This window comes from Vicia villosa, linkage group LG4, assembly GCF_029867415.1.
Source record: "Vicia villosa cultivar HV-30 ecotype Madison, WI linkage group LG4, Vvil1.0, whole genome shotgun sequence".
NCBI classification, from domain to species: Eukaryota; Viridiplantae; Streptophyta; class Magnoliopsida; order Fabales; family Fabaceae; genus Vicia; species Vicia villosa.
The window spans coordinates 18,500,993-18,522,378 of record NC_081183.1 but is presented as its reverse complement, the minus strand read 5'-3'; the positions used below and the strand labels follow the sequence as shown (position 1 = coordinate 18,522,378).

Here is a 21,386-nt window from a genome sequence, read left to right as displayed (position 1 = left end):
CGTTACAAGACAAGTTGTCGTCAGGTTTATCAAGAATCACATCATCTGTCGCTACGGCATTCCTAGCAAGATAATCACTGACAATGGGTCAAATTTGAATAACAAAATGATGAAGGAGCTTTGTGAAGAATTCAAGATCGAACATCACAACTCATCTCCTTACAGACCAAAGATGAATGGAGCTGTAGAAGCAGCTAACAAAAACATCAAGAAAATCATTCAGAAGATGGTCATCACTTACAAAGATTGGCATGAAATGCTCCCGTATGCTCTTCATGGTTACCGTACATCAGTACGTACTTCGACTGGAGCAACTCCTTTCTCCCTTGTATATGGCATGGAGGCAGTCCTACCTATAGAGGTTGAGATTCCATCAATGAGAGTTTTGATGGAGGCAAAATTAACAGAAGCCGAGTGGTGTCAAAGCAGATTCGATGAATTGAACTTAATCGAAGAAAAGCGCATGACAGCTTTATGCCACGGACAGCTATATCAACAAAGAATGAAGAAAGCTTTCGACAAAAAGGTTCGACCTCGCACAATCAAAGAAGGCGACCTTGTACTCAAAAAGATTCAATCTTTTCTCACAGATTCGAGAGGGAAATGGACTCCCAATTATGACGGCCCCTACGTGGTCAAGAGAGCTTTCTCAGGAGGAGCCTTAATACTCACGACTATGGATGGAGAAGAATTCACCCGTCCTGTGAACGTCGACGCAGTCAAGAAATACTTCGCCTAAATAAACAAAAGAACAGCTCGCTAAGTTGAAAACTCGCAAAGAGCGACTTAGGCAAAAAAGAGCGTCTCGGTGAATCGAAAACCCGAAAGGGCGATTCAGGCAAAAGTTAGAGACATAAAAAAATAAATAATCAATCCCGGTAAACTTAAAACCCGAAAGGGGTAGTTTACGCAAAAGTTAGGGATATATGGCAAGTAACTGTGTTCAGGACAAACTTGATCATTCAAAATCCATAGCGGAGTGTTCATCAGCAGTAGGTCATCTTCTACGAAGCACGAATACAGCGCAACTCGGAGTGGAAGGGAGAGATAACGGTCGTCACGTTTCATCGTAGCCCTTTTCCCGAAAATTACCAATTTCCAACTTTGTAAATACTCCATGGAATCAAGCATTTGGCTGATTACCATTCCATATATAATAATTTGAGCCTTGTGCTTTTCCTTTGCAATCTAGTCTTATTCAGTTTCTTGAAATGCATTTTAAATTTAAACAGTCACTTTCTTGAAACAAATGTTTTCATAAAATAAAATGAATTTACTTGCAAAAATAAAGGTGAAATTTCTTTCTGAGGTTTGCAAACAGTAGGAAGAATGCAAACAGTTGCTCCAAGAACGGTTGAGACTCCGGGAACCAATATTTCCCCATGAGGTCGCTTTGCGAACATCTCCCGATGACGGATCTTTACTTCAATTCATATTATTTACTTCGGACAGCGGACAACTGATAGCCAGATATTCCAAACAGAGTTCGAACTACAAGAAGAGGACATCTTCTGATCAACAAGAATTCAAGTCGTATCATTAGGATTTTACATCCGCGACAATTCTATTCACATTCACTTTACATTTTATAATTGTCATAATATTCATGCATACATTACATCACAACTGCATAGTCAAATTAGGCTTTTAATCGTGAGAATGCCCGAGTCATGAGGGCATGAACTCAAGTTTCCCCTGCAAGTCCTGGAGAAACTTTTTCCTGCAAGACAACGAATTCTCCTGCAAAGCAACATTCAACAGTCTTTTTCAGATAAGATAGTCTGCTTCGCATTTTGAGCTTCCCCAAAAGTTTGGCATTTCCCCAGCAAGGTCGAGAGATGCCACCTTCTTTTTCGTCAAAGAAAATAATTCAGAATCTCCCAGCAGATCGACAAATGATTCCCCAGCAGAATCAGTGAATGGTAGTCTTCATCCAGAAGATAGTTCATGACCCCCAGCGGAGTCAACAAATGGTAGTCTTTCCCCAAGGAAAGACAGTTTGTCTGTTAAATACTCAAGAGATCGACAAATGGTAGTTTCTTCAAACAGTTTGTCTGTTTCAGGGATGTTTAGTTCCCCACAGAGTCAATAAATGGTAGTTTTCCCCTTAAGAAAACAGTTTGTTGATTCCCCAGGCACCAATCGACGAATGGCAGTTTTCACCCCGAAAACAGTTCGTCTGCCTTCAAAACAAAGTCATTAGCCCCTCAAAAGAGCATGGGCCCATATGACAATCTTTCAAAGATGCCAGGTCAAAAGGGAAGATGGTGAAGTTTCTTTATTACCATCAAATGGTATCTTACCTCCAAGTGCTGGTAAGAAGTTTGATGAGGAAACAAACCTTTGAAGTTTCTTTATTACCATCAAATGGTATCTTACCTCCAAGTGCTGGTAAGAAGTTTGATGAGGAAACAAACCTTTGAAGTTTCTTTATTACCGTCAAATGGTATCTTACCTCCAAGTGCTGGTAAGAAGTTTGATGAGGAAACAAACCTTTGAAGTTTCTTTATTACCGTCAAATGGTATCTTACCTCCAAGTGCTGGTAAGAAGTTTGATGAGGAAACAAACCTTTGAAGTTTCTTTATTACCGTCAAATGGTATCTCATCTCCAAGTGCTGATGAGAAGTTTGATGAGGAAACAAACCTTTGAAGTTTCTTTATTACCGTCAAATGGTATCTCATCTCCAAGTGCTGATGAGAAGTTTGATGAGGAAACAAACCTTTGAAGTTTCTTTATTACCATCAAATGGTATCTCATCTCCAAGTGCTGATGAGAAGTTTGATGAGGAAACAAACCTTTGAAGTTTCTTTATTACCGTCAAATGGTATCTCATCTCCAAGTGCTGATGAGAAGTTTGATGAGGAAACAAACCCTTGAAGTTTCTTTATTACCGTCAAATGGTATCTCATCTCCAAGTGCTGATGAGAAGTTTGATGAGGAAACAAACCCTCGAAGTTTCTTTATTACCGTCAAATGGTATCTCATCTCCAAGTGCTGATGAGAAGTTTGATGAGGAAACAAACCTTTGAAGTTTCTTTATTACCGTCAAATGGTATCTCATCTCCAAGTGCTGATGAGAAGTTTGATGAGGAAACAAACCTTTGAAGTTTCTTTATTTACCATCAAATGGTATCTTACCTCCAAGTGCTGGTAAGAAGTTTGATGAGGAAACAAACCTTTGAAGTTTCTTTATTACCGTCAAATGGTATCTCATCTCCAAGTGCTGATGAGAAGTTTGATGAGGAAACAAACCTTTGAAGTTTCTTTATTTACCATCAAATGGTATCTTACCTCCAAGTGCTGGTAAGAAGTTTGATGAGGAAACAAACCGTTGGAAATTTTCTCTTTATCTGAGATATTGTCCAAACACAACTAAGACCAGTTTCGAGATATGGACATCTGAAACAAGGGGGAGGTTGTTTACCTTTTTCTAAGTATCAACACTTAGTTAAAGAAGATGGATTGCGCATCCTACATTGCCATCCATTCACCAGAATCCACATCAAGTGTTTCTACAGGAGTTTGTCTCCTCATTCCCCGCCAAGTGCGACAATGGGATCAAATCATGCAAAGATTTTATCATCTCAGGAGCGCCCAAAATTCGGGCATTCTTTGATATTTAAGTCTCTTTTACGCAGGAGAGATCGAGATCTCAATCTCTCTCCCTCCAGATAAAAGAAACTTAAATAGGGGCATCTGTCATACCCTAATTTTTGACCCCCCTGAGATGTCACATCATTGACATCAAATTCAAAAATGTTTCTTGATCGGTTTGGAAGCCATGATCGAGACTGCATTTATTCACTCATTCATTGCAAAATAATTTCATGTCCATGGAGGTTTTTCAAATAAAGTGCGTCATTTCCAATTTGTGGATTCAAGAGGATGTTTGGAATTGATTTCATGCTTTTTGGCCTACGGATTCATCATAATAAAGAAAATTGGCTCATGTGAATTATTTGGAATTTTGAAACAAGATCAAGATCATTCATGGGAATTTCTTCAAATTTGCAAGAGAATATCTTTTAGTTCATTTGTTGAAAGATAAATTCAAGTGATTATTCAAGATCATGAATTTAAGGGTTGTGAGTCCAATATCATTTCAAAATTCATGGTACAAGAACACTTTTCAAGACTTGAAATTCAAATTTCTCACTAGCTCAAAGGTATTCTACCATCCCTATTCAAGAATTACCATGGATCATTCAAATTTGCAAATTCCATTCAAGTACATTCAAGAATATTCAAACTTCATGTTTGAATAGCAATTTCATTCAAGATTTTAAAGGAAGATTCAAGAGTGGAATTTCTTTACATAAACAATTCCAAATTTTCAAATGAATTACAAAGTGAACTTCATTCAAAATTCAAGGTATTCCAACATTCAAAGTTTCATTCACTTTCAAGAATACAAAGTCCAAATTCATACAATTCTAAGGTGGAATGAATTGGAATTACAACAAGCAAAAATACAATTTTTTCTTGAATTCATTCTTCAATCTTCAAGCTTCCATTCTTCAAGTCCAAGTTTCTTCAAAGACTCATGTCACATGAAAAAGAAATAAAAAGGGTGGAATTAGCAAAAGTCTAACAAAAATAATTCAAGAGGGCCCAAAAGCCCAAAATCAAAGTCAAAAAGTCAAAAGTCAAAGAAATTCAAAGGGATATATATTATTTCATAACTACTATACTTAGATGCTACATATTTCATGACATGAGAACAAGACATGTCGTGGAACTTTCACTTGCAAGAGTTGTGAAGAATATATTCTATCCCATGTGCATAATATATATCCCATGTGCCTTTTCTTGTGGGACTTGGTTATTAAGCAAACTTAGCATTCAAGGAATTTTTGCAATGATTATATTCTTTGTAATGATTACAACTTAACAACTAAGTGAGCTTAAAGACTAAGCTTAGTTGCCAAAATGACCAAAGATGTCCCTTATCCTTTCCTCTATATATAGAAGAGAGGCACACAAATAAAAACGGGCAGAAAAAACAGGGGAGAAAAGAGCCAGCAGTAGGTAACTTCTAAGTTACAGAAAAATTCAGAAAAGAGAAGGAGAAGAGAATCTTGCATACCTTGCTTGTTTGCTTGCCAACAGCCTTCAAGATGGCTCCCATCTTCGAGCCTCCATAGATGAATCCTCAAAATCTTCGCCGCAGGTAAGCCTCTTTGCTTTCACTCTCAATATTTCCATTAACCATTGTTGTACCTGCAGCAAGTCAAAAATTCAGCATCACAACAACAAATTCGCAAAGCCACGATCACGCAACGGCAACTATTCTGAAGCAGTAGCAACAACTTGTTCAACGGTTCAAAAACACAGCAACAATAACAATTTACAACAATTGCAATACCAACATCATCAAAAGTTTTGAATCACTCAACAACAACAATTAAATTAAAAATTCAGAACACACAACAGCAAGCAATTCGCGGTGTTCTTCAGCAGTATCAAATACAACAAATCCTCAGAAGCTCAAGGAACCAGGAGCTTACCTCGACGAATAATCCGGCGAAAATCTCCTCGCCGTAGTTTTCATTCTTTATCACTCATAATTGTTGTTGTTAGTTTCTGTTAAAACAAAAAAATAGTTGTCACTGCTGTAACCATAAAAAAGGAAACAACAACGAAATAGAAAGCATATGTTGTAGTCGTTACATCATAGAAAGGGGGGAGAACGAAATTGAAGAACAAACCTTGAGTTTGTCTTCGATCAAAAGAAGCCAGAAGTTGTTGTTGCTTGTTCGCCGTAAGCCAAAACAGAGAAGAGGTTTATCTTTTTCGTTGTTCTTCGCGAAGAGAGAGACCGCGAGTCCAAGAGTTTCTTGTTGTTGTTGTGATTCGCAGCAAGAGAGATGAGCATCAAGGGAGATAGCCTCCTTGTTGTTCATCGGAAAAAAAACCGAGTGAGAGCCGAGAGAGAGAGGCCATAGTTGTTGTTGTCCTTCAAAAGGGAGGAATCGAAGTTGGAATTTTGTTTGGTTTTCACGATGAAAAAGCAGCAGAGGGAGAGAGTAACGTTATCAAAAGAGAGAGGGAAGAGAGAAGAGGCGCTGCCTCTTGTGTTGTTTTAGGGTTTTCTACAACCCAACTCATGTGATAAGATTAAAACCGGATCCGGGTTCCATCTCATCCGACCCGGTCCGGTCCAACATCTTTTTTTTATTATTTTCAGTTTGGGCCTTCACCTCCCCATCTGATTTCAGCACCCTGGCCCATTAATAATTTTTATTTCTTTAATTTTTTCTTTAAAAGATTTTCATAAAAAAGATTTAATATTTTATTTTAATATAGGATATAGCTCAATTTTTCTAATCTTTATTAAAATACCCAAAATATATATATTAGATGCATATTTAAATTTATGTTTCTAATTATTTTCTTCTCTCATAAAAATACAAAAAAATATCTTTATTAGATTAATTTCATTTGAATTTGATATTTTCATATTATTTTTGTATACTTAATCATTTAAATTTTATTTGATTACTGTTGCATATATTATTTGAATTTTCTCACTTTATCCAAGACTTCGAGATTATTTCTCCGTTGTCTTTTTCCTTTGTCTGTTTGTTTGGTCTTCCATTTGCTGTAGAAGTCCATAAACAATTGCTAGAAAATCATTGAATGCTGTAAGCTGTTGAGCTTATCCGATGTTCTTTTCTGCTGGTGTGGATGCTCAATTACTGTTGAGATCCCAATTTATTTCAAGTATACCACTTGAGGATCAAGGTAACACCTCAAACTCAGATATCCAATTTCTCATTCTTCGAGGTAAGCCTAAAACTTGTAAAAAACTGTTCCTCATAAACAGTAATCATTCAAAAAATCACAAATCATTTTCAATTGCTTTTACACCAGTACTGTAAAGTACTGGGCCTCTAATAGAGTGTAAGTCCCAAAAACCTTCTCTTCTTAGCTTGTTTTCAAAACTGTATTTCCAAAATCTTCTTTCTGTTTTCAAAACATTCTTCTGGTATTTGAAGGGCATTATTCCCGGTGAAACTCTTCAGATACCTATGTGACCTTTGTCCATCTTCACTTCTTCTGTTTTCAAAAACCATTAACTGTTTATCATATACATTCAACTGTTATCAACAAAAACAACAAAAATTACTGTTGAGGCTCTGTACATACTTCTTCAATGGCCTCCACTCCATCCAGGTTAGGCTTTACAAGCTTTCAATTTACAGTCTTTATTTAAATTACTGTCAAATATAAACTGTGCATATATTAGTTTAGAACTGCGTTTGAGTATAAACCTTAGGACAGTTAAACTATATATATATTATAGGAATATGACCTAGGATTGAGAATGTCTTCCCGGTGAAGGCTCTTTCCTAATTAGAGATCTGTAGTTCAAACCCCCAAGATGAATTATTCCCGGTGAAACATCTTGGCAAAAACCTTAGAATCCAAAAATATAGGACACATCCACCCAAAGAGGAATTATTCCCGGTGAAACCTCTTACCCATTTACTTAGAGCCAAAATAAGTTCAAAACTACATAAGCTTTCTCTTGTGCTATAACAAGGACCCTCGATTAGCCTCCTCTTGGGCTTTGTACAAGGACCCACAGGCTTCTTAAAAGCATTTCCAGCTTCCTCTTGAGCTTGTATACAAGGACCCATCAGGTTTCTTATAAACATAGGAACAGGTCTTTAGTCACCTTTTTAGCCTACCCTGGTGAGTTTCTTCCAATTTAAACCAGACTTTAAACAAGCTAAGTTTGTCTCAATTTTGCATTGAGTACACTTTTTGGAATGAGAGACATGGACAGTCTCTGTCACCCTTATCTTCATCAATCTTCCTTAGCAGAGTCTAGGATCCATGTTTGATCATCCTCAGCATTGAGTCAGCCTTCATCTTGGGCTTTAAACAAGAAGTCTCCATTAGATAATCTTTCTGCCAATCATTTCAATAAAAACCCCTGGAAAGGGTTAGCCTCCAACATCTGTCTAAAATGTCAAAACCCCTGGAAAGGGATAGCCTCCAAAATTAATTAATAAATAATTTCATTCTCTTAGGAGATAATTTCCCCAAAAGAGTCAAAACCCCTGGAAAGGGTCAGCCTCCAAAAAACATGATAAAAGTCAGTCTTTTAACAGACAAATTCACCAACTGAGTCAAAATCCCTGGAAAGGGTTAGCTTCCAAAGAAAAATAGTCTTTTAATAAATAAAACCTCCTCAGTAGAGTCAAAACCAACAAAAAACAGTTAGCCTCAACCTTGGGCTTCATGCAAGGCACCCAAACAATAAAACTCCCCTGTCAAGAGTCAGCCTCAACCTTGGGCATTGTACAAGGCAGATAATAGAGTCTCCCCAGTAAGTCCTTCATCACTCAGTAGCCACAACCTTGGGCTTTGTACAAGGCAGATAAACCATATCTTTCATGTGTCAAAGATTCCTAACACTTAGGATCTTTCCCCATATAGTCATCAATACTTAATTCATTTAAGAGTCCGCCACAACCTTGGGCTTTGTACAAGGCAGAAAATAGTGTTTTTCCCTAGCTAAAGTCAGCCACAACCTTGGGCTTTGTACAAGGCACATAAAATAGAGTCATTCATTCAATTATCCTCAGCAGTTAGCCACAACCTTGGGCTTTGTACAAGGCACATAAATAGAGTCTCCCTAAGTAAAGTCAGCCTCAATTCTGGGCTTTGTACAGAACACAAAAATATCATGTAATTAATCCCCAGTGGAGTCATCTCCCAGAGTCAATAATATATTAATTAATCAATCAAAAAAAAAAGCCTCAAGCTTGGGCCTCATACAAGCCAGCTAAAGTCAAATCTTTTATACAGTAGATAGACATAGCTTATCTCCATAGAGAGATATTTTTACTACTCTTCCACATTCAAACAAACAAACATTTCATTTCAATTTTAATCAAGTCTCCCATTTAGGATTTTGAAAGGCATGAGCTGGCAGTAAAACCCAGACATGTGGTAACTTTCCCTAATTTGGATGAGCATCTTTCTTTCATTTAAGAGGCATTTGACTGGTATACTTGCACATACACAAGTAAGGTCCCCCTCTTGAATGAAATGAATTCAGTTATTCTGTCACTCCTTTAAATGTTTGTGGTAGAATAGTACAAATACCTCTCTGTAGAGATAATTTCATGTCTCTTTACTGTAAACAGAGATTTAATTCCAAGCTTCAACCTTGAGCTTCAAACAAGGCACCAAAAACAATTAATTTCCCTAGTTAGTTCCCCGAACTACATTAAGCTCTGACTTCCACTAGGGATATGTAGGCATGAGGTTCACAAGGAATCTCAGCGAGCTAATAAAATACCAAAAATAGTCAGTTTGTCTGTCTGTCTGTCTTTTAAAATCAATTCAATTCTCTCTCCTAATACAAAGGAGAAACTTTCCCAATCATAGCAATAAACACAAACACAATGACACAGAGAAGGTTCCTGTAGAGTACTACAGATATGTAGGGTGTTTAAACACTTCCCTATGTATAACCGACCTCCCGGACTCCAGAATTTCTAGTCTAGGTGAAATCCCCACACTTAGCAAACTCCTAGGGTTTAGTTGAGATCTTTTTTTCCCTTTCCTACTCGTAGGACAAATAAGAAAGTTCGTGTGATATCGTAGGAAGAACTGAAACAAAATTCATCCCGCCACGGGCGCATTCTCCTTCCAAATTTCGCGTGAAGGGTTTAGCGTGCCGTCCTCCCAAGTGAAACGGGGAGGTAAAGAAAACGACCACCACAACTGCAACATGATAAGAACATAATTATTGATAATATTAGTAATAATAATAAGAAATGACTATTTGTTTAGGATTTATTAAACTTCAAAATAATATTGTAATTTAACCTAATATTAGGTGACAATCTTAGAATGTTAAGCCCACTGATAGATACACCCTCTTAGATTTCTTCCCAGACCCAAATAAATAAACTCACCCTCGTTTTATATTACTACGCCCAATTATATACATACTTGTTTTTAAATACACCTCTCTATTTAACAACTTAAATATGCATCTCATAAGCAACAATTATTTTGAATATTTGAAGCAAATCATAATTCTTTTAAATATGCACCCTACAAATTTAATTTAAATGCACAGAGGAAAGGAAAATAAATTGTTGATGCTCGAGGCGGTCAAATTTGGTGTATGACATGTAGCATTGCATTCTTTGTGACATTGCATAATTTTTGATTGCGTGATGTTTGACAATTCGTGAATAAGTGAGATTAATTAAGGAATGTGACTGAATTATGTGATGATGTTGTGAGTAGATGATGATGTTCAGGTGTGATTAAATATGTGAAGTATGAGTATACACATGCGTTAGTATATGTATAATTAATGATGCCTATTGTATAACTACTATATTTCTCCCTTATGTCTTCTATAATGACTATGAATTACTCACCCTTTCTGTTTGAATGTTACCTCCACGTGGGTAACGCGCAAGTAATCAAGAATAGTTCGTTGGTGTTTGGAGGATAGTTTCATGAAATCTTTTAGCGCTTTATTTGGAATAAAGATGGTCTTGCTCTCTTACGTAACATCGGGGTTGGGGTCATTTAATTGGAAAAATGTCATTCTTTTAATTGTTGAGATCGAACTATCTGTTGTGGTATTTAAGATATTTTGAAATATGAATTCCGCTATGAGAATTTGAATTTCAATTGTTGTCATTGAAGAAGTATTTTGTTTTGACAATTTGAAAACCCGTGTTACAGAGCAGGACGTTTTATTATGAAGTTTTTATCAAGGTGACACTCTAGTTTGTGATTCGTGTTAATTTAATTATTAGAATTTATGCGAATTATATATGTGCGTTTAGATGGGTGTTACAACCTCCCACTTATCTAAAAATCCAAGACGAGCGTTCATTTGAATACTCCAGTTTTCGTAGTTAGACGTTGTTAGTCGTGGTAGTGGCATTTCACTCATCACGTTCGCCATTAGCTCTAATGCCAATTTGTTGATATAAATACTACTTTATATATTGCTCTCTTGCTTATTGAAATGAAAATACAACAAAGTCTTTATAAAGACCCAAGATACTACTATTCTAGGAATTAAGATGCAACTGAGTTCTATTAAAAGACCACTAACCTCTTGGCCTTTCCACTACAAGAACTTTTTATTTGTCCACTGACTTCTAAATTAAAACTCATTTAAAAAATTAAACACATACTTCATACTCTCTTTTATAGAATTATTAAGTAGAGTTGATTTTTGCAAAATCAAGAGTCTTTTTTCCATCATGAGAACTCCTAAAGTAGTTGTCCATATAATCCTGCCACAAGACATCTCTATAACCAGCAAATCCATCTTTCTTCACCAATTCTGGAAATGGGCCAATCCTCTCAGTAAACATAGGAAGACTGAACATTGGAACTGATACTCTTGATTGTGTGGAAGTTGTCAGTACTCTATGTTCAGCACTTTTATATTTTCCATTGCTAAGTACCTTCAAGTAAAATACAAAAGGATTATTAGTTATGATGCAAAGTACATTAGTACAATTTTAAGATTTTAACTATGTCGTATTTTTTGATTTAAAGATATATCAAACCTCTAAAGCATCACCAACATTGATGACTAAAGCTTCCTGGATTGGAGGAATTTCAAGCCACACTTCTTTTTCATCATTACTCTCATCTTCCGATTTAACATGCAATCCACCAATTCCATCTTGAAGAAGAATTGTGATAGTTCCTGAGTCTGAGTGACGCACTGTACCGGCGGTGAGTTCTGGATTTGGACATGCTGGATAGTAGTTCATGTTAACCATCTTCGTACCAATAAGACTCTCCATTTTTGACTCATCTAGTTTCACTCCAAGTTTATCAATTAATATTTTTAATAAGTCTCTCGCTATCTTGGATGATAACTTCAAATATTCAAGTGCAACTTCCCTGCAAATTGAGAGAAATAAATAATTCAACAAAACCTATAATGTCTAATATGTATGCTATATTAGATTGGACTTACTTGCATATATTAGGCCAATGTTGAAGAGCATCTTCATCACAACTATAAACCATATTGATATAATCTTTCCATTCCAACACTTTTTCTAACTCAGGTACAAAGCTAGTTTTATATCTCGTATTACTCGCACTATTGCGGTAAATAACTTTCTCCTCTGGTGGCAAGTTGAAGAAAGAGTGTGCTGAATCTTTAAGTGATTCCAACAACTCGGGAGGAACACAATGATTCACTACTTGAAAGAATCCAAGTGTCTCGGCAGCTCTAACAATTTCATCCACCACTTTTTCATGTTCTGGCCCATTGAGTTTTGATAAATCAATAGGTTGAATTTCACATGGTTTTGAGTTTAGTTTGTTGATTCTGTTGTTTATGGGTTGTATGTATATTTTTGGAACCTCTGATAAACCTGAGTCAACTAAACCTTTGATCCCATTTCCATCTCTTACAACAAAGTTGTACAATGAATCTGAGGAGTTGGAAATTTGTGCCATGAAAGTGTGCAATTTTTTATGCTTGGATTAAGAGGAAATTGTTGTGAAAGAAGGAAACTTATTAACGAATGTAACATGAGTGATATGCTTTTATAAGTCTTCGTAAGTGAAAAATAATACACATAAGGAGTTCAGCCACGGTTAAAAAGTAAGAAAAAAAAACGGTTTACAAATATATTGACATAAGGACTAATACGACTTGATTAAATTTAGCAAAAAATTAAATAGATACTATTTTTTATTTATGAATTTATTTGACCTCTCCAATTTTTGCGAGGAACTAAAATACTAAAATAGTTCTTTACCTTAAAATAAAAGAACAAAGCACAAAAAGTAAAAGAAAATTACACAAAATTCAAACACAAAAATTTGTATTGATAATATCAAAAAATGATATATTTGTAAAGACTAATCACATAATTAAACCTTAAGTAATTAATCTTTCAAAATAAAAAATATTCATTTGAATACTTTCATAGTAGCTATCATTCTTCGTACCTTTCAATGTCTCGATACTATCTCATCTTCTCTTCACCTATAAAAGAATTAGATTTTCTTTCTCCCCAAATTACTATGGCCAAATATACGACATCCTCATCCACTCTCATTTTCCAATATTATTTTTTGTTTTTGTTTGTTGCACCATTCTCATTCCCCAATATTGTTTTTTGATTTTGTTTGTTGCACCATTCTTATTTCCCAATATTATTTTTTTGTTTTTGTTTGTTTCACCATTCTCATTTTCCAATATTATTTTTTATTTTTGTTTGTAGGACCATTCTCATTTACCAATATTACTTTTTGTTTTTGTTTGTAGGACCATTCTCATTTACCAATATTACTTTTTGTTTTTGTTTGTTGCACCATTCTCATTCCCCAATATTGTTTTTTGTTTTTGTTTGTTGCACCATTCTCATTCTCCAATATTGTTTTTTGTTTTTGTTTGTTGCACCATTCTTATTTCTCAATATAATTTTTTTGTTTTTGTTTGTTTCACCATTCTCATTTTCCAATATTATTTTTTATTTTTGTTTGTAGGACCATTCTCATTTACCAATATTATTTTTTGTTTGTAGGACCATTCTCATTTACCAAAAAAATTTTTTGTTTTTGTTTTTTGCACCGTCTGCCTTAACAACAATATTTTTTTGTCTTAAGAATCCAATGTATATGGCCATAAATGACATAACTCATGTGCCCCTTCTTAAAATAATCTACATATGAAAGTCAAAAAAATCAATATTGTTGACTGCAGTCAATACTTTTATAATAACATTTGTTAAATATTAATTTATAATGGTTAGATTAATAACAATGATATTTAGCAAAATAGTTAGATTTGTAAAATACTGCAACATGATAAGAACATAATTATTGATAATATTAGTAATAATAGTAAGAAATGACTATTTGTTTAGGATTTATTAAACTTCAAAATAATATTATAATTTAACCTAATATTGGGTGACAATCTTAGAATGTTAAGCCCACTGATAGATACACCCTCTTAGATTTCTTCCCAGACCCAAATAAATAAACTCACCCTCGTTTTATATTACTACGCCCAATTATATACATACTTGTTTTTAAATACACCTCTCTATTTAACAACTTAAATATGCATCTCATAAGCAACAATTATTTTGAATATTTGAAGCAAATCATAATTCTTTTAAATATGCACCCTACAAATTTAATTTAAATGCACAGAGGAAAGGAAAATAAATTGTTGATGCTCGAGGCGGTCAAACTTGGTGTATGACATGTAGCATTGCATTCTTTGTGACATTGCATAATTTTTGATTGCGTGATGTTTGACAATTCGTGAATAAGTGAGATTAATAAAGGAATGTGACTGAATTATGTGATGATGTTGTGAGTAGATGATGATGTTCAGGTGTGAGTAAATATGTGAAGTATGAGGATACACATGCGTTAGTATATGTATAATTAATGATGCCTATTGTATAACTACTATATTTCTCCCTTATGTCTTCTATAATGACTATGAATTACTCACCCTTTCTGTTTGAATGTTACCTCCACGTGGGTAACGCGCAAGTAATCAAGAATAGTTCGTTGGTGTTTGGAGGATAGTTTCATGAAATCTTTTAGCGCTTTATTTGGAATAAAGATGGTCTTGCTCTCTTACGTAACATCGGGGTTGGGGTCATTTAATTGGAAAAATGTCATTCTTTTAATTGTTGAGATCGAACTATCTGTTGTGGTATTTAAGATGTTTTGAAATATGAATTCCGCTATGAGAATTTGAATTTCAATTGTTGTCATTGAAGAAGTATTTTGTTTTGACAATTTGAAAACCCGTGTTACAGAGCAGGACGTTTTATTATGAAGTTTTTATCAAGGTGACACTCTAGTTTGTGATTCGTGTTAATTTAATTATTAGAATTTATGCGAATTATATATGTGCGTTTAGATGGGTGTTACAACCTCCCACTTATCTAAAAATCCAAGACGAGCGTTCATTTGAATACTCCAGTTTTCGTAGTTAGACGTTGTTAGTCGTGGTAGTGGCATTTCACTCATCACGTTCGCCATTAGCTCTAATGCCAATTTGTTGATATAAATACTACTTTATATATTGCTCTCTTGCTTATTGAAATGAAAATACAACAAAGTCTTTATAAAGACCCAAGATACTACTATTCTAGGAATTAAGATGCAACTGAGTTCTATTAAAAGACCACTAACCTCTTGGCCTTTCCACTACAAGAACTTTTTATTTGTCCACTGACTTCTAAATTAAAACTCATTTAAAAAATTAAACACATACTTCATACTCTCTTTTATAGAATTATTAAGTAGAGTTGATTTTTGCAAAATCAAGAGTCTTTTTTCCATCATGAGAACTCCTAAAGTAGTTGTCCATATAATCCTGCCACAAGACATCTCTATAACCAGCAAATCCATCTTTCTTCACCAATTCTGGAAATGGGCCAATCCTCTCAGTAAACATAGGAAGACTGAACATTGGAACTGATACTCTTGATTGTGTGGAAGTTGTCAGTACTCTATGTTCAGCACTTTTATATTTTCCATTGCTAAGTACCTTCAAGTAAAATACAAAAGGATTATTAGTTATGATGCAAAGTACATTAGTACAATTTTAAGATTTTAACTATGTCGTATTTTTTGATTTAAAGATATATCAAACCTCTAAAGCATCACCAACATTGATGACTAAAGCTTCCTGGATTGGAGGAATTTCAAGCCACACTTCTTTTTCATCATTACTCTCATCTTCCGATTTAACATGCAATCCACCAATTCCATCTTGAAGAAGAATTGTGATAGTTCCTGAGTCTGAGTGACGCACTGTACCGGCGGTGAGTTCTGGATTTGGACATGCTGGATAGTAGTTCATGTTAACCATCTTCGTACCAATAAGACTCTCCATTTTTGACTCATCTAGTTTCACTCCAAGTTTATCAATTAATATTTTTAATAAGTCTCTCGCTATCTTGGATGATAACTTCAAATATTCAAGTGCAACTTCCCTGCAAATTGAGAGAAATAAATAATTCAACAAAACCTATAATGTCTAATATGTATGCTATATTAGATTGGACTTACTTGCATATATTAGGCCAATGTTGAAGAGCATCTTCATCACAACTATAAACCATATTGATATAATCTTTCCATTCCAACACTTTTTCTAACTCAGGTACAAAGCTAGTTTTATATCTCGTATTACTCGCACTATTGCGGTAAATAACTTTCTCCTCTGGTGGCAAGTTGAAGAAAGAGTGTGCTGAATCTTTAAGTGATTCCAACAACTCGGGAGGAACACAATGATTCACTACTTGAAAGAATCCAAGTGTCTCAGCAGCTCTAACAATTTCATCCACCACTTTTTCATGTTCTGGCCCATTGAGTTTTGATAAATCAATAGGTTGAATTTCACATGGTTTTGAGTTTAGTTTGTTGATTCTGTTGTTTATGGGTTGTATGTATATTTTTGGAACCTCTGATAAACCTGAGTCAACTAAACCTTTGATCCCATTTCCATCTCTTACAACAAAGTTGTACAATGAATCTGAGGAGTTGGAAATTTGTGCCATGAAAGTGTGCAATTTTTTATGCTTGGATTAAGAGGAAATTGTTGTGAAAGAAGGAAACTTATTAACGAATGTAACATGAGTGATATGCTTTTATAAGTCTTCGTAAGTGAAAAATAATACACATAAGGAGTTCAGCCACGGTTAAAAAGTAAGAAAAAAAAACGGTTTAAAAATATATTGACATAAGGACTAATACGACTTGATTAAATTTAGCAAAAAATTAAATAGATACTATTTTTTATTTATGAATTTATTTGACCTCTCCAATTTTTGCGAGGAACTAAAATACTAAAATAGTTCTTTACCTTAAAATAAAAGAACAAAGCACAAAAAGTAAAAGAAAATTACACAAAATTCAAACACAAAAATTTGTATTGATAATATCAAAAAATGATATATTTGTAAAGACTAATCACATAATTAAACCTTAAGTAATTAATCTTTCAAAATAAAAAATATTCATTTGAATACTTTCATAGTAGCTATCATTCTTCGTACCTTTCAATGTCTCGATACTATCTCATCTTCTCTTCACCTATAAAAGAATTAGATTTTCTTTCTCCCCAAATTACTATGGCCAAATATACGACATCCTCATCCACTCTCATTTTCCAATATTATTTTTTGTTTTTGTTTGTTGCACCATTCTCATTCCCCAATATTGTTTTTTGATTTTGTTTGTTGCACCATTCTTATTTCCCAATATTATTTTTTTGTTTTTGTTTGTTTCACCATTCTCATTTTCCAATATTATTTTTTATTTTTGTTTGTAGGACCATTCTCATTTACCAATATTACTTTTTGTTTTTGTTTGTAGGACCATTCTCATTTACCAATATTACTTTTTGTTTTTGTTTGTTGCACCATTCTCATTCCCCAATATTGTTTTTTGTTTTTGTTTGTTGCACCATTCTCATTCTCCAATATTGTTTTTTGTTTTTGTTTGTTGCACCATTCTTATTTCTCAATATAATTTTTTTGTTTTTGTTTGTTTCACCATTCTCATTTTCCAATATTATTTTTTATTTTTGTTTGTAGGACCATTCTCATTTACCAATATTATTTTTTGTTTGTAGGACCATTCTCATTTACCAAAAAAATTTTTTGTTTTTGTTTTTTGCACCGTCTGCCTTAACAACAATATTTTTTTGTCTTAAGAATCCAATGTATATGGCCATAAATGACATAACTCATGTGCCCCTTCTTAAAATAATCTACATATGAAAGTCAAAAAAATCAATATTGTTGACTGCAGTCAATACTTTTATAATAACATTTGTTAAATATTAATTTATAATGGTTAGATTAATAACAATGATATTTAGCAAAATAGTTAGATTTGTAAAATACTGCAACATGATAAGAACATAATTATTGATAATATTAGTAATAATAATAAGAAATGACTATTTGTTTAGGATTTATTAAACTTCAAAATAATATTATAATTTAACCTAATATTGGGTGACAATCTTAGAATGTTAAGCCCACTGATAGATACACCCTCTTAGATTTCTTCCCAGACCCAAATAAATAAACTCACCCTCATTTTATATTACTAAGCCCAATTATATACATACTTGTTTTTAAATACACCTCTCTATTTAACAACTTAAATATGCATCTCATAAGCAACAATTATTTTGAATATTTGAAGCAAATCATAATTCTTTTAAATATGCACCCTACAAATTTAATTTAAATGCACAGAGGAAAGGAAAATAAATTGTTGATGCTCGAGGCGGTCAAATTTGGTGTATGACATGTAGCATTGCATTCTTTGTGACATTGCATAATTTTTGATTGCGTGATGTTTGACAATTCGTGAATAAGTGAGATTTAATTAAGGAATGTGACTGAATTATGTGATGATGTTGTGAGTAGATGATGATGTGCAGGTGTGAGTAAATATGTGAAGTATGAGGATACACATGCGTTAGTATATGTATAATTAATGATGCCTATTGTATAACTACTATATTTCTCCCTTATGTCTTCTATAATGACTATGAATTACTCACCCTTTCTGTTTGAATGTTACCTCCACGTGGGTAACGCGCAAGTAATCAAGAATAGTTCGTTGGTGTTTGGAGGATAGTTTCATGAAATCTTTTAGCGCTTTATTTGGAATAAAGATGGTCTTGCTCTCTTACGTAACATCGGGGTTGGGGTCATTTAATTGGAACAATGTCATTCTTTTAATTGTTGAGATCGAACTATCTGTTGTGGTATTTAAGATGTTTTGAAATATGAATTCCGCTATGAGAATTTGAATTTCAATTGTTGTCATTGAAGAAGTATTTTGTTTTGACAATTTGAAAACCCGTGTTACAGAGCAGGACGTTTTATTATGAAGTTCTTATCAAGGTGACACTCTAGTTTGTGATTCGTGTTAATTTAATTATTAGAATTTATGCGAATTATATATGTGCGTTTAGATGGGTGTTACAACCTCCCACTTATCTAAAAATCCAAGACGAGCGTTCATTTGAATACTCCAGTTTTCGTAGTTAGACGTTGTTAGTCGTGGTAGTGGCATTTCACTCATCACGTTCGCCATTAGCTCTAATGCCAATTTGTTGATATAAATACTACTTTATATATTGCTCTCTTGCTTATTGAAATGAAAATACAACAAAGTCTTTATAAAGACCCAAGATACTACTATTCTAGGAATTAAGATGCAACTGAGTTCTATTAAAAGACCACTAACCTCTTGGCCTTTCCACTACAAGAACTTTTTATTTGTCCACTGACTTCTAAATTAAAACTCATTTAAAAAATTAAACACATACTTCATACTCTCTTTTATAGAATTATTAAGTAGAGTTGATTTTTGCAAAATCAAGAGTCTTTTTTCCATCATGAGAACTCCTAAAGTAGTTGTCCATATAATCCTGCCACAAGACATCTCTATAACCAGCAAATCCATCTTTCTTCACCAATTCTGGAAATGGGCCAATCCTCTCAGTAAACATAGGAAGACTGAACATTGGAACTGATACTCTTGATTGTGTGGAAGTTGTCAGTACTCTATGTTCAGCACTTTTATATTTTCCATTGCTAAGTACCTTCAAGTAAAATACAAAAGGATTATTAGTTATGATGCAAAGTACATTAGTACAATTTTAAGATTTTAACTATGTCGTATTTTTTGATTTAAAGATATATCAAACCTCTAAAGCATCACCAACATTGATGACTAAAGCTTCCTGGATTGGAGGAATTTCAAGCCACACTTCTTTTTCATCATTACTCTCATCTTCCGATTTAACATGCAATCCACCAATTCCATCTTGAAGAAGAATTGTGATAGTTCCTGAGTCTGAGTGACGCACTGTACCGGCGGTGAGTTCTGGATTTGGACATGCTGGATAGTAGTTCATGTTAACCATCTTCGTACCAATAAGACTCTCCATTTTTGACTCATCTAGTTTCACTCCAAGTTTATCAATTAATATTTTTAATAAGTCTCTCGCTATCTTGGATGATAACTTCAAATATTCAAGTGCAACTTCCCTGCAAATTGAGAGAAATAAATAATTCAACAAAACCTATAATGTCTAATATGTATGCTATATTAGATTGGACTTACTTGCATATATTAGGCCAATGTTGAAGAGCATCTTCATCACAACTATAAACCATATTGATATAATCTTTCCATTCCAACACTTTTTCTAACTCAGGTACAAAGCTAGTTTTATATCTCGTATTACTCGCACTATTGCGGTAAATAACTTTCTCCTCTGGTGGCAAGTTGAAGAAAGAGTGTGCTGAATCTTTAAGTGATTCCAACAACTCGGGAGGAACACAATGATTCACTACTTGAAAGAATCCAAGTGTCTCAGCAGCTCTAACAATTTCATCCACCACTTTTTCATGTTCTGGCCCATTGAGTTTTGATAAATCAATAGGTTGAATTTCACATGGTTTTGAGTTTAGTTTGTTGATTCTGTTGTTTATGGGTTGTATGTATATTTTTGGAACCTCTGATAAACCTGAGTCAACTAAACCTTTGATCCCATTTCCATCTCTTACAACAAAGTTGTACAATGAATCTGAGGAGTTGGAAATTTGTGCCATGAAAGTGTGCAATTTTTTATGCTTGGATTAAGAGGAAATTGTTGTGAAAGAAGGAAACTTATTAACGAATGTAACATGAGTGATATGCTTTTATAAGTCTTCGTAAGTGAAAAATAATACACATAAGGAGTTCAGCCACGGTTAAAAAGTAAGAAAAAAAAACGGTTTACAAATATATTGACATAAGGACTAATACGACTTGATTAAATTTAGCAAAAAATTAAATAGATACTATTTTTTATTTATGAATTTATTTGACCTCTCCAATTTTTGCGAGGAACTAAAATACTAAAATAGTTCTTTACCTTAAAATAAAAGAACAAAGCACAAAAAGTAAAAGAAAATTACACAAAATTCAAACACAAAAATTTGTATTGATAATATCAAAAAATGATATATTTGTAAAGACTAATCACATAATTAAACCTTAAGTAATTAATCTTTCAAAATAAAAAATATTCATTTGAATACTTTCATAGTAGCTATCATTCTTCGTACCTTTCAATGTCTCGATACTATCTCATCTTCTCTTCACCTATAAAAGAATTAGATTTTCTTTCTCCCCAAATTACTATGGCCAAATATACGACATCCTCATCCACTCTCATTTTCCAATATTATTTTTTGTTTTTGTTTGTTGCACCATTCTCATTCCCCAATATTGTTTTTTGATTTTGTTTGTTGCACCATTCTTATTTCCCAATATTATTTTTTTGTTTTTGTTTGTTTCACC

At 33.8% G+C, this 21,386-nt stretch overlaps 3 protein-coding genes and 1 long non-coding RNA gene across 4 annotated transcripts; all 4 read right to left on the bottom strand.

Annotated features, from left to right (window-relative positions):
* Window positions 1-4,384: 4,384 nt before the first annotated feature.
* On the bottom strand, window positions 4,385-6,090 carry LOC131598920 (uncharacterized). Its single transcript, XR_009282418.1, has 3 exons — window positions 5,711-6,090; window positions 5,510-5,585; window positions 4,385-5,222 (listed from the first exon to the last, which is right to left on the bottom strand). It is a non-coding gene; the product is annotated as an uncharacterized LOC131598920 (long non-coding RNA).
* Window positions 6,091-10,985: 4,895 nt separating this feature from the next.
* On the bottom strand, window positions 10,986-12,554 carry LOC131598919 (scopoletin 8-hydroxylase-like). The gene is made up of 3 exons (XM_058871487.1): window positions 11,992-12,554; window positions 11,573-11,915; window positions 10,986-11,467 (listed from the first exon to the last, which is right to left on the bottom strand). The coding sequence occupies exons 1-3, from the start codon at window positions 12,480-12,482 to the stop codon at window positions 11,216-11,218; spliced, it is 1,086 nt and encodes a 361-aa protein (XP_058727470.1). The 5' UTR covers window positions 12,483-12,554; the 3' UTR covers window positions 10,986-11,215.
* Window positions 12,555-15,070: 2,516 nt separating this feature from the next.
* Window positions 15,071-16,637, bottom strand: LOC131598918 (scopoletin 8-hydroxylase-like). Its single transcript, XM_058871486.1, has 3 exons — window positions 16,077-16,637; window positions 15,658-16,000; window positions 15,071-15,552 (listed from the first exon to the last, which is right to left on the bottom strand). Exons 1-3 carry the CDS (start codon window positions 16,565-16,567, stop codon window positions 15,301-15,303), a joined length of 1,086 nt encoding a protein of 361 aa, XP_058727469.1. The 5' UTR covers window positions 16,568-16,637; the 3' UTR covers window positions 15,071-15,300.
* Window positions 16,638-19,156: 2,519 nt separating this feature from the next.
* LOC131598917 (scopoletin 8-hydroxylase-like) lies at window positions 19,157-20,722 on the bottom strand. Its single transcript, XM_058871485.1, has 3 exons — window positions 20,163-20,722; window positions 19,744-20,086; window positions 19,157-19,638 (listed from the first exon to the last, which is right to left on the bottom strand). The coding sequence occupies exons 1-3, from the start codon at window positions 20,651-20,653 to the stop codon at window positions 19,387-19,389; spliced, it is 1,086 nt and encodes a 361-aa protein (XP_058727468.1). The 5' UTR covers window positions 20,654-20,722; the 3' UTR covers window positions 19,157-19,386.
* Window positions 20,723-21,386: the final 664 nt, after the last annotated feature.

What these genes read in the sequence shown, in the direction of transcription:
- LOC131598918 (XM_058871486.1), bottom strand. Translation starts at nt 16,567, where the DNA reads ATGGCACAAATTTCCAACTCCTCAGATTCATTGTACAACTTTGTTGTA. An exon ending in CATTGGCCTAATATATGCAA is followed by an intron (nt 16,001 to 16,076) that starts GTAAGTCCAATC and finishes CTCAATTTGCAG; the next exon opens with GGAAGTTGCACTTGAATATT. An exon ending in ATGTTGGTGATGCTTTAGAG is followed by an intron (nt 15,553 to 15,657) that starts GTTTGATATATC and finishes TTTTACTTGAAG; the next exon opens with GTACTTAGCAATGGAAAATA.
- LOC131598919 (XM_058871487.1), bottom strand. Translation starts at nt 12,482, where the DNA reads ATGGCACAAATTTCCAACTCCTCAGATTCATTGTACAACTTTGTTGTA. An exon ending in CATTGGCCTAATATATGCAA is followed by an intron (nt 11,916 to 11,991) that starts GTAAGTCCAATC and finishes CTCAATTTGCAG; the next exon opens with GGAAGTTGCACTTGAATATT. An exon ending in ATGTTGGTGATGCTTTAGAG is followed by an intron (nt 11,468 to 11,572) that starts GTTTGATATATC and finishes TTTTACTTGAAG; the next exon opens with GTACTTAGCAATGGAAAATA.
- LOC131598917 (XM_058871485.1), bottom strand. Translation starts at nt 20,653, where the DNA reads ATGGCACAAATTTCCAACTCCTCAGATTCATTGTACAACTTTGTTGTA. An exon ending in CATTGGCCTAATATATGCAA is followed by an intron (nt 20,087 to 20,162) that starts GTAAGTCCAATC and finishes CTCAATTTGCAG; the next exon opens with GGAAGTTGCACTTGAATATT. An exon ending in ATGTTGGTGATGCTTTAGAG is followed by an intron (nt 19,639 to 19,743) that starts GTTTGATATATC and finishes TTTTACTTGAAG; the next exon opens with GTACTTAGCAATGGAAAATA.